The sequence below is a fragment of the Pseudophryne corroboree genome, chromosome 6 (assembly GCF_028390025.1).
Source record: "Pseudophryne corroboree isolate aPseCor3 chromosome 6, aPseCor3.hap2, whole genome shotgun sequence".
In the NCBI taxonomy this organism is placed as follows: Eukaryota; Metazoa; Chordata; class Amphibia; order Anura; family Myobatrachidae; genus Pseudophryne; species Pseudophryne corroboree.
Window position 1 is genome coordinate 223,416,925 of NC_086449.1, and position 13,240 is coordinate 223,430,164.

Here is a 13,240-nt window from a genome sequence, read left to right on the forward strand (position 1 = left end):
ATGCACCCAACAAGCTGGGTGCTCCTGCTTCTAAGCAGACTATTGCTCGTTGGATTTGTAGTACAATTCAGCTTGCACATTCTGTGGCAGGCTTGCCACAGCAAAAAATATGTAAATGCCCATTCCACAAGGAAGGTGGGCTCATCTTGGGCGGCTGCCCGAGGGGTCTCGGCATTACAACTCTGCCGAGCAGCTACGTGGTCGGGGGAGAACACGTTTGTAAAATTTTACAAATTTGATACCCTGGCAAAAGAGGACCTGGAGTTCTCTCATTCGGTGCTGCAGAGTCATCCGCACTCTCCCGCCCGTTTGGGAGCTTTGGTATAATCCCCATGGTCCTTTCAGGAACCCCAGCATCCACTAGGACGATAGAGAAAATAAGAATTTACTTACCGATAATTCTATTTCTCGGAGTCCGTAGTGGATGCTGGGCGCCCATCCCAAGTGCGGATTATTCTGCAATACTTGTACATAGTTTTTGTTACAAAAATCGGGTTATTGTTGTAGGAAGCCGTCTTTCAGAGGCTCCTTTTGTTATCATACTGTTAACTGGGTTTAGATCACAAGTTGTACGGTGTGATTGGTGTGGCTGGTATGAGTCTTACCCGGGATTCAAAATCCTCCCTTATTGTGTACGCTCGTCCGGGCACAGTACCTAACTGGAGTCTGGAGGAGGGTCATAGGGGGAGGAGCCAGTGCACACCACCTGATCTGGAAAAGCTTTACTTTTTGTGCCCTGTCTCCTGCGGAGCCGCTATTCCCCATGGTCCTTTCAGGAACCCCAGCATCCACTACGGACTCCGAGAAATAGAATTATCGGTAAGTAAATTCTTATTATTGCTGTCCAGGAAAATCCAGTCTCTAACACTAATGTGTGAAACCTGCAGATTTAAGATCTTGAATGGAATTCTTAATATAAACAATTCGCAAAATAAGGTTATAATTACTTAAACGTTATCACTGAGAAAGGGAGGTGGTAGGACAGTGAAGTAAACTTTTAGGAATCATTTTAAGAAAACAAAATCTGGATTTCAGTGCATGGTCTCTCTAAAACAGCCCTGGAGATAATACAGAAATAATATTTGCTGCAGAAGCATGGTGATTCTAAGTACACAGAAATAGCCACAGGCCTTGTGCAGATGGGCATGTTTTTAGGTTTTTATCTGTCTCCCCTCTGATTGACTTTTAGACAGGTGGTTGGGCTATAAATGGTCTGCACAGACTTGATAAAACAAATAATGGTAAATGGAAGACAGGAATGAGAACATGCTATACCCTGCACAGAATACACTGTCTATTGCTTTCCAGACAAGCTTGTGCAACCAGGATCAGATTTTTATCAGTGGACCATTTGGGTGTGGATCATACGGTCGACAGTAACCAGGTCGACAGTCATTAGGTTGACCATTATTGGTCAACAGTGACTAGGTCAACACCTGAAGTAGGTCAACATGGAAAAGGGCGACATGGAAAAATGTCGACATGAGTTTTTTAAATATTTTTTGGGTGTTGTTGTCTTCGTAAAGTGACCGGGAACCCCAATTAGTGCACTGTGTCCCATCGCATGGTTCACTTCACCCTTTGCCATGTAGCAGTATAGTAGTTTTCATGTGACCATGTCGACCTAATGACCATGTCGACCTAATGCATATCGACCAACAGTAGTCAACCTAAGTGCTGTCGACCTAAAGACCAGATACCAGGTCATTCAGCTTCCTACAATCCACACAACTACCTACACTCCATTAATATAGAACATTCCTGAGCTCCTGTCATGGAACACAAAATACTATCACCACATCATACTATACCTCTCCTAGCTTGATTAGACCATCTACCCAACTACTGTATTAAAACATTTTACTAGCAAGCCCACAATAAGTGATTTCCATAATACTATTATTTCATTTTCCTTTGATAAAAGAAAAATCTTAAAATAAGCACTTTGCAAAGAACAAGCCACCTCTGCTGCCCCTATTGTGCCTAATTCTAAATCTGTACCTGTTTACACCAGGAATTTCTATTTCTTCATACTTTGAACAAAAAACACTACTTAATTCTTGCAATTTGTTCTGCAATTTATAAGAAAATAATTGCGCTGGAAAAGGCTACCCATGGTCACGCTCTTTTGCCCCGCAGTCTGCACAATCTGCACAGTGACCCAAATGTAGTTAAAGAAAATTGTCGTGCTTTAAAAAAAAAAAAGGTAGACAAATAACATGAAATACAGGTGATTTGCAGCATTACCTTATGACAAAGTCGTGCGAGTCAATCTCTTTTCCGCAACCACTGTTGAGTAAAATTCCAGAATTTCCCACAATGGCGCAGGTCTTAAAGTGCTTGTTTTTCATAGGGGATGTTCTAGGTAAAAGCTCATATAAGTTCTTGGATATATTCATAGTACTGTCTCGATCAAATATGTAATGAATTATATCACCCGGCTTCAAAGTTCCTTTCAAAACTGAGATGTCTCTCTCAGCATCCAAGAAATGCAAAATTTGTTTCCTAAAAAGACAGAAAGTATATGTTTACCTAAAAGTGCTTTGGGAGGTTGGTATTGATGCGTATGAAATGTTATCTGCCCCCTGACTTTGACAGATATCAGTTTGCCTATAGACAAAATAGGTTGACCGAGGATGCACTGATCTCTGTGGTCCATTCTTCCCTTTGTCATCTGGAAAGGCACAATACTTATGTCAGAGAACTTTTTATTGATTACAGCTCAGCATCCAATACCATCCTCCCTACTGCTTTGATTAGAAAATTGGCGAACCTTGGATTCCCTGTCACACTGTGCAATTGGGTCTTAGATTGTCTAATAAATAGACTGCAACAAGTTAGATTAGGACACTTGAAGTCATCTATTATTAAGATTAGTACTGGTACCCCACAGGGGTGTGTTTTAAGCCCACTTCTATTCTCAGTATTCACCCATGATTGAGCTCCATTGTTTGAGTCAAACTTAATCATAACATTTGCTGATGATACGACTATTGTGGGGCTCATATCAGGTGGAGAAGAGACGTCGTACCAAGAAGAAGTGGATAGGTTGGTTAGCTGGGGTGAGGCAAATTGTTAACTTTTAAACTTAAAAAAGACCAAAGAAATTATCATTGATTTTAGGAAGACAAATAGGTCTAAATTATTACCAGTACTTATTGCAAACTTGGAGGATGAAAGGGTAAAAGATTTAAAATTATTAAGAACCATCATCTCGGATGATTTGTCTCAGAGTTCCAATGCTTTAACTAGGGTTAAGAAGGCGCAACAGCTTCTGTACTTTTTGAGAAAACTGAGGGCAGTTAATCTGCCCAAGAAACACCCACATATTTTTTACCGTTGTGTTATTGAAAGCATTTTAACTTATTGTATCTTAGTTTTGTACGGTAATTGCACCACAGTTGACCGTAAGTTGTTAGAGCAGGTGGTCAAGACAGCTGGGAATATCATTAGCACTGAATTGCCAACAGTTGAAGAAGTATATATTAGGACCAGCCTATGGAAAGGAAATAGTATCTTAAAGGATTGTGAACATCCGCATCACAGTCTGTTTTCTCTTTTACCTTCAAAAAGGTGTTTCGCTGTTTTAAATCTAGAACCTCACTGTTCAGAAACAGGTTTTTTTCCATCCATTATAGTAAAAATGAACCTAGTTGGGGAGTTCTAATATATACTGTTTCCAGACTGTTATGTGTATGTGGTTGATCTGGAGGAAATTTCATTGTTCTGTACAATATTTTATTGTTTTGCACAATGACAAATAAAGTATCTATCTATCTATCTATCTATCTATCTATCTATCTATCTATCTATGTGTGAAAGTAGCTTTCAGCAGGAGGACAACAGGCTAATAATTCTCAATACTGTACTTTAATCTCATCCACCTTTCTCCAGTGCCCTAGGCTGGGTACACACTATGTGATACAGTATATCACTCATACAGCTGATGAGTGATATATCACCCCAACCGTCTGCTCATGTGTACACTCAATATGCCTGCGAACAATGTAGTTTCTGGTATCACGTTGGCTATGCACCATGGCCGATGACAATATATAAGAGGTGTGCAATAAGTCTCTGGATGCACAAAAAGTATTCTATTTACAAACATTACATTTTTAGTATTCGCCATAGGAGTTTATGCAAAGTTGCATGTGCTCAAATCACTTGGTGAAGCAGCTGGACCAGTCCAAAGCAGACATGTCTTCTACATGCTGGTTGAAGGTCTCCACTGTGGCTTCCGGTGACTCAAAACGAATCTCACGCATCTTGCACTTGATTCGTGGGAACACTAAGAAGTTGCAGGGGGCTAGGTCTTGACTGTATGGTGGATAACCATGCTTCTAGAAGCATTGATGGGCCAGAATGGGCAGTATAATTGGTGTAATGGTTAGCATTACTGCCTTAGAGCACTGAGGTTATGGGTTTGACTCCCACCATAGCCGTAACTGTGTGGAGTTTGTATATTATCCCCATGCATGGGTTTTCTCCAGGTACTCCGGTTTCCTCCCACAATCCAAAAATACACTGGAAGGTTAATTGTCCCCTGACAAAAATTAACCCTAGTGTGTAAGTGTGAGCATGGGCATTTGTTTATGGACTAGACTGTATGGACCAAATGGTTCGTATCTACCATCATATTCTATGTGTCTATGTAGAAAATCCACCACTTTCCTGGACTTGTGGACAGGTGCATTGTCATGTTGGAGAAGGGCACCATAAGTGTGAGATTTTGGATGGCACCTGGAAATTCCAGGCATTGGTGTACCAGTCTCCTGTGATGGTGCACTGTTACACGAGTAATAGTCTGAGAATGGCTTCTAACACTTGCAGTAGGCATTGGGTGTGCGTACCAGTCCCCAGTGACAGTGCGCTGCTGCAAGAGTGGTACGGTCACTCCATTGGGTGACTTGCCAAACCAATGGTCAGGTGTGTACCCAACCTCACTGGAACATACTGAACGTTGCTGCATCCCAAAACCCATTAATGTTAGAATTTACTGTGCCTACTCATGTGGATGTAATTGTGCCTCATAGAGAATATTCAAATAATAGTATGCCACTACAAGTTTAGACAATCCTCATGTTGTGATTCCAATACATTTATACTAAAATATATTTGTTTTTCTTCGTCTTTTCTGAGATGAAGTGGTCAGCTTGACACCTTCTTTATTATGAGATAGTGATGTGAATGTGGAATTTACAGACACAGTGTAGAATGCCATTCAGTGGAATGGTGAAGAACTAGAGGAACATGAAGATTGTATCATCAGAACTTCACACTTCTGTAAAATGGCGTGTTCCATCACAAAATTCAATTTTCAACCTCTACATGAGATCTAACGTTTTACTGTATTACCGTATATGTAAATGTTGAAAATATGACACACTAGGCAAGGCTAGTATATCTGAATTATTGTACTTGTATTTGTAAACAGAATTGTTTTTCCTCGTTAAAAACAACATCAGATAATAGCACTAAGCAATTGATGCATCAATATTTAATTAAGTCAATCAAATGTTTTGCTTCTGCCATTACGCTATGCAATGTACTGTAATGTAACATGGTAAAAATAGTAGAAAAGCAACCAGGAAACCTTAAATAGGAATATTGAGGTTTTATTTTCAAAGAATATTATTGAGTAAATAAGAAATGCAGCTTTCTGCAGCAATGGGTTCTGCTCTATAGTTGTAGACAAGGTTACCTTGATTACAATGTTCATGTCTAATTGGGCCTATTTATGAGTAAATCAGGTGAAATTGTAGGGTTTCCTAGGAGGATACTTCATTTACAATCCCTGAGGGTAGACTGTTACATTTACAGTACATACAGTATAACACAAACATTAATAATTATAACTATGTTCACATTTTTGTAAAATAGTTTATGATTCACTGCAACTAATAAATAAGCACTGGAAGAAAGGTTTGGCTGTACAGTGCAAACTATTGGCCATGCCTGCAACTATTTTATTTTTACTTTTTTAAATAGTCAGCTTTACAAGCCCCTTATCGATATGAATATTGTTTGGAATGTGGCACTAAGTAAGTACAGCTATGATTAGGATAAATCTAGAAAGTGCTAGATAAATAAGTATAATCTGATTGGTTGCTATGGACAACATCTCCACTTCTATAAACCCGCACTTTAGTAAATATACCCCTAAGAATAGTTGGTTGTGGATCATTAGGTCGACCAGTATTAGGTCAAAACTCACTAGGTCGACCTTATATGGTCAACATGCACAAGGTCAAAAGGTTGACAGGGTCAGATGGTCGACATTTAAAAGGTAAACAACTGAAAAGGTTGACAGGCCCAAAAGGTAAAATGGTCGACATAGGAATGGGTGTCATCTTGTATGTTAAATCATATAAAAGCCAAATTAGTGGAAAAGAGTACTCTAGTGGGCTCACTTCGCCCACCAAGTTTTGGGCAGGTTACTATTCCCTATTGTAGTCCACGTAGATGGTAAAGTATGAAAAAGTTTAATTTTTTTTTCAAAAACTTGTGTTGACCATATGTCTGAGGACCATTGTCAAGTCAACCATTTGAACCTGTTAACCTTAAGCACTGTCTACCATTTACATGTCAATCTTTTGACCATGTTGACTTTTTGTACCTGTCAACCATATGAGGTTGACCTATTGACCATTGACCTATAATCCGGATACTGGAATAGTTGGCAACATTAATCTTTTAAAAACAAATACTCATATTCCAGAACTTTATACATAACACTTTGCTAAAATTAGGGAACTCCATTTGAAAGACCCTTAATATACAGTTTTCTACTTTTTGCAGAGATTATAACCACTCAGAATGGAGAAGTGTATTTACCAAGATGATATTTGAACTATAATTTGCTTAAAAACAAAGCAAAACCAAGTTCTACCTACAGGGGCGCTTTAAGAGAGGAGGAGGCCCGGTTGCAACCTCCTCCATTCGGGCCCCCTCCTCTCTGCCGGCAGCGCTGAGAGTCTGAGCACTAGAGCGTATAGACTCTAGTGCGCATGCGCAGATCTCTGGGAAAATGGCGCGGTGGCCATTTTCCCTGAGATTTCTCTCCTGCGCATGCGCAGAACTCTGTGAAAATGGCCGCTGGTCCATTTTCACAGAGTTTTAATACCGCCGTGGATGTCACCGCGGGACTCTGGAGGGGTGAGTATTTAGAAAATGGGTGTAGCGTGTGCGGTGGGGGCCCCCTCTGGACTCAGGGGCCCGTGTGCACCACACACACTGCACCCATTATAGAAACGCCAGTGTCTACCTATCTTAGATACCTACAGAAAATTAGTCTAGTAATAATAAGTGCAGGCCAGCCAAGTCAAGAGCTTTGGGAACTTTGAATATTTCCCTGTACAATAACCAATATTACATACCTGATTTTCAGTGAAAGGGTTTGATTGTGTCTCCATTTGATTGTTGCTGGTTTTATATTGGATTTGATGCTCTCATTGCTTCTGTCTGTACCAGGTGGATCTGACGAGTTATTTATTGCTAAGTCAACTCTATAAAAGAGAAGGGGTATATTCAAAATACTGTGTAAATTTTATTTAAAAAAAAAATGACACAATCTTCAAAGCACTGGTAGAGATAACGATATTAAATATCTATTATATAACACTTATTTTAATACATACAGAGCCGGACATAGGCATAGGCAAACTATGCAATTGCCTAGGGCATTTGATATGCCTAGGGGCATCATCAGCTTTTGCTGATTAAAATTATATGCAGCATGCCTATATTCTGTGTGTAGCATTTCATATGCAGATACAGCCACAGTCTCACACAGTATATAGGCACGCTGCATATCATTTTAATCAGCAGAAGCTGCTTGTTCATCCTAATGACATAGCAATGCAAATAAGATGCATTTTAATAAAAAAGGTGCCCGACGTTAGCATTGAGGCAAGATTTATGAGGACACATCTGTATCCAAGCAGAGGCAGAGGTCACAGTGTTAGTGGCAGTGAGAGTGCTGTGTGCACGTGAGTGGGTTGGTTGTGCAGTAGTGTTTGGAATATGTGTAAGAAGCATTATGTGTGTCAAGTAAAAATGCGTTAATAATGTGCAACATATGTGTAAGGGGCACTATGTTTGTCATTATGTGTATAAGGGCATTAATAATGTGTGGCATACAGTATGTTTAACAGGGTACTACTGTATGTGTGTCATTATTTGTATAGGGGCACTAATAATGTGCAGCAAATGTGTAGGGGGCACTATGTGTGTCATTATGTGTATAAGGTCATTAATAATGTGCGGCATATGTGTAAGAGACATTGTGTGTAAAAGGGCATTAATAAAGGTTGTCATAATGTGTAAGACGTGTTATGTTTATAAGGACATTAATGATGTGTCTCATATGTGTAAGGGGCATTATTGTGTGGAATTATGTGTATAAATGCATTACTAATGTGTGGCATTATGTGTATAAGGTGCTCTACTATGTGGTGTTGCATATAGAAAGGGCATTACTGTGTCGTCTAATGTGAATAAAGAGCAATAGGGTGTGGTATAATGTAAATAAGGAGCAATTCAGTGTGATGTAATGTGAATAAGGAGCTCTACTGTGAGGAGTAACGTTTATAAGGTAAAGTGATACTACTGTGGGATGTAATGTGAATTATGGACACTATCGCATGATCAAATGTGAATAAAGTTGCAGTACTGTGTGGCGTAATTTGAATTGGGGGTACTATTGTGTGGCCATGCCCCTTGCCAGCAAAAACACACCCCTTTTTGGACTGTGTGCCAAATGTGCAAACTGTTCCTATTTAAAATATAGGGGGTACAAACACCAAAATAAGGACTGTTATGGGTGAGGGGTGATGGTGCTGGGAAAGATGTGCAAGGTCAGAGGCGGAACCAGGGGTGGTGCTAGGGGGCACCAGCCAACATTTTGCCTAGGGCATCATATTGGTTAGGGCCGGCTCTGAATATAGACATCAAAAATCTGCTGAATAGTACAAGTCTGTTAGAAAGTAAATTAAAACTACAATATTACCAGGGAAGGACCACCTGCCTGTCACCATAGATCACTTATGTCTGAAGTTGAGATGAGCATAATCTCACACCCTTCAAGTCAGCCCTGTGAACAAGCTCTAAACAAATGACATGAGCTCCATGTATGATTAGTAACAGTGCCCCACCTCTCTCACACACACACACACACACACACACACACACTTGTGCCATTCCGAGTTAGGCAGGTGATCACTTTATTTTACAGCCGTGCACATAGCTTTTCGATTAAGACTATAAAAGGCCTAGTTGGGTGTGGCTAGCAAGCCAGCCCCTGTATAGATGTTTCCATCTGTACAGATGTGTCATCATACCTCTTTGCTGAAGTCACACCAAACAGCCGCTCGTTGCTCACCAGGTCCCGTGAGAATCTGCTAGTGTCACGTGTCTTTTTTGCATCATTTGCAGCTAAGACACACCGGGAGACTGTGCTGTTTAATTTGACATGTGGCACTTGTGTATCTGTGCGAGACTGAGTGTGCAATTTTTTAATTTGAATTAAAACTCACATCCAGGGACAGATGGTCTGATGGGAGCCCACCACAGCAATGTATAAATTACAGGGATTGCATCAACAATTGCTTTTTTTTCATGTTGCAGACCTACTGCATGTGCACAGTCATTAAACAGCTGTTATCGAGGATAGGAAATGGGGGGGTTGGGCAGTTAGGGGGTTCCATTAAGGAAGGGGGGTGTTGGGTTTCATGATGGGGATAGAGAAGGTATGATGGGGGAGCTGAGGGGAAGAGGGAACATATGAAATGAGAGGTGAGAAGGGAGCATGCCTGATCCCACAGGAGGGACCATCCCGAGAAACTAGCCACACACTGTTGGAATCAGAGCAAGGTGCAGGAGGAGGAAAGCCCAGGTTGCAAGAGAATGGCTGTAGGAAGGGAGATGGGGGAGCAACAGGAAAGGGGATTCTCCATCAAGAGACTACAAAAACACTGCATACGGCAACCCAGTTCATTGACTGGCGCTTCTCAAATGATTGGGGGTGGGGGGGAGGGGGAGGCTAGGTGCTCCCTTTCCCTGACACCTATGTCTATTGTCTCAAATTAAACTTTTCTTCTAGCATGTTTCCTTTAAGCTCTATGGCAGGATCCTCTACAATATGCCTCATGTTTGTCAACTCTCGGTCACCTTAGCACAAATTTTGGTCCCGTGCAAATACCCTTGGTCATCTATCACCTCTACCCCAGGAGTCAAGATCATAAAATATGATAGCAAGATTATCTGACACCCCACCTCTCTCGAGAGACTGTGGAAAAACTTCATAACCAACTGAAGGGGGCAGGTTTGCGAATGAGCACCTACTGCCTCTCTAACACCGCTACAGGCAGTGCATAATACTCCACCCCTCTCAGTGCCTTCAGGTTTTATGCCACTGCCTGTCATATGTTATGGTGCATTATTTATGTATGCTATGTGATTTATTCTATTATTTGTATCAATATATTCTGTTAAAGCCGGTATTTACCCAATAAGTTGCGGGATGTATAGCATCCACGATGCAATGTGTAGTACATCCTGCCCAGGATTTCTTATGTTTTGACCCCACACTTTGACTGCTTAACCACACAGTAGATCAGGGAACATTCCTTAATATCTATCTGTTCAATAAACTATAGCATTCTGTCCAGATGGATGTGCATTCAGACAGGAGGTCATAACACCTCTCACAGCAGTGCCCTGTTATTGCACACTGTTAGAAATGGGCAAAAGACAATGACATTCAGTAATCTATGTCTGCTAATCACTTTACCCTCACTGTTCCTGTAGTAGTTAGTTAGGCAGTGCTGATACAGTTCTGCGCTTCATTTACTTCAAAGTACTGCTGACCTGTCTGCAACATTATCATTGCATGACGCCAGCCCATGGTAGCTCAATTACCTTTTCGGTAATGGTGAGGAATTGGCCTAGGGATGTATTGCCTTCCTGCTCCCCTTGCAAACCCACTATTGCTCTAAAGTAACTGAATTTTGTCTATGTGAGCCTTGAAATATGCAGTTTCAATGTCAGGATAAATGGGCTTTCATTTCTTGTCTTATTTGTTCTGTAGGATTGTGTTAGCTGCTGGTGAGACTTTCTTTCATACAGTACACCTCTGCCATTCTTGCTTTGAAATCATGGGCATGATGCCAAGATACAGCCTGTCTCACTAAATTTGACTAAAAGCATACCTTCCAATAATGTTAGTGGTTATGAGTCCTAGTAATCTTACTGGGGTTGGGTATGGGATGCCAGCGCTTGGATGCCGGTAGACAGAAGTACCTACAGCAGCACCCCGACATGTAGAATCCGACACCTACTAGGTAAGTAATCTAACCCTTTTCCCCTACCCCCCTAACCCTCCCTACCTGCAGCCAAACCCTAACCCTCCCTCCCACAGCCTAATCCTAACCCCCCTCCTTAGTGCCTAACCCTAACCCTCCCCCCAGCAGCCTAAGCCTAACCTCCCCTTTGCAGCCTAACCCTACCCCCCACAGCCTAAACCTAACCTCCCCTATCGTGCTTAAACCTAACCAGCCCAGGCAAACTTATGTTTGTGAGCAGTTTTGGAGTTCCAGTGCTGGTCTTCTGACCAGTGTGGGGATTCTGGCATCTGTATTCCCGAATGCCGCTATGCTGAACGTATCCCTCTTACTTGTTATGAGTCCTTTAACACTATTTTTTCACCATTCTTCAATATCTAAAATGTATTGTATGTAATGCTATTTGATCAGTTTAGGCTGACTGACCAACAAATAACTTAAGTCTTTCAAAGAACTGTACCGACTTCATAAAAAGTGTAACTCAATAAATTCAATACTGCATTTTAGCAACAGGTTGTCTAGGGTGACAGGGCATAGTTGGTGCTAAAAAAAAACCTGAATGCTTGTGTTTCTGCAAAGTCCAACAACAAATTAGTGGGACAAGTGTAGCAGGACACGGTCATGCCTTCCATACTGCAAGCATAATAACTGCATCCGGATTTACAGATTTTAAATGTTCTAAGGTATTTTCTGTCTATCTATGATTTTAATAGGTATGTAATTCAATTTTATATTCAACATATACTCATACTCAAACATAAAGTATACCCAAGATGAAAAATGTTGTAACTATTATGTATATACATTAAAATAAACAGCATAGCGCACCATCTGTAATATACTGCCATATTACATTATTTTTTCCACAAAATTTCCACAGTATACACAGTAACAGGAAAACATGACACATCAATGGCACAGTAATTATAAAATGACATATCTTGAGAACAGTACAGAGCAAAAAACTTGTAAACTACGTAGGATGTAGACTAGAAGTAAGGGATGGAGAAAGTAAAGCGGTCCATACACCTAAATATTTATTGTCTGATCTGGCTAGTTGGAACAAAAATCTGGTAATATATGGGAGCAAATGACAATTGATCATTTGCTCCAAAATGCCGGAAAACTGTCAAAAATGGTAGTTCAGACAAATTGGTTAAATCAAGTGGATGTAACCAAATTTGTCTGACTGACCATTTTTATGTTTTTCAGTGTTTGGGAGCAAATGGTCAATTGTCATTTGCTCTCATCAATTACCAGATTTCCATTCCAACAAATCAGATTGGACAATAAATCTTTAGGCGTATGGGCAGCTATAGTCACTGTGGAGGTGAATCAATGGGAGAGGAAGGCAGTTCAGTACTCAATGGGGTAAATTTACTAAGATTCGTATTTTCCCGTTTGAGGTCAAAGTTCAATCACGAATGACATCGAAAGTGTAAATATGCAACTTTTTGAATTGATTACGACTAATTTACTAAGCTGCCGTATTCTGCATTTTCGGGTTTTCCGATGTCGATGTCATTCGTTTTTTTTGGCAGTGTTTTACGTGAGTGACTTGTAAAACACTGCCGACTTTAATACAATGAATCTCGGCCGGATCTGAGAGATCCGTGCTGGGCTTCATTGTGCACTTTGTTTAACAAAAAAATAAAGTTTAAATGTAAAAAAAAAATTGCGTGGGGTCCCCCCTCCTAAGGCAAACCAGCCTCGGGCTCTTTGAGCCGATCCTGGTTGCAGAAATATGGGAAAAAAATGGACAGGGGTTCCCCCATATTTAAGCAACCAGCATCGGGCTCTGCGCCTGGTCCTGGTTCCAAAAATACGGGGGACAAAAAGAGTAGGGGTCCCCCGTATTTTTGAAACCAGCACCGGGCTCCACTAGCTGGACAGATAAT

The 13,240-nt window shown here is 40.8% G+C and overlaps 1 protein-coding gene across 1 annotated transcript in view; it reads right to left on the reverse strand.

Moving 5' to 3' along the window:
• Positions 1-13,240, reverse strand: part of ST8SIA2 (ST8 alpha-N-acetyl-neuraminide alpha-2,8-sialyltransferase 2) — a 386,354-nt gene that overhangs the window by 91,467 nt on the left and 281,647 nt on the right. The window contains exons 3-4 of the mRNA XM_063925734.1: positions 7,380-7,508; positions 2,248-2,505 (exon numbers count right to left, since the gene is read on the reverse strand). Of these exons, the coding sequence (XP_063781804.1) occupies positions 2,248-2,505; positions 7,380-7,508 (387 nt within the window). The remainder of the gene's footprint in view (positions 1-2,247; positions 2,506-7,379; positions 7,509-13,240) is intronic.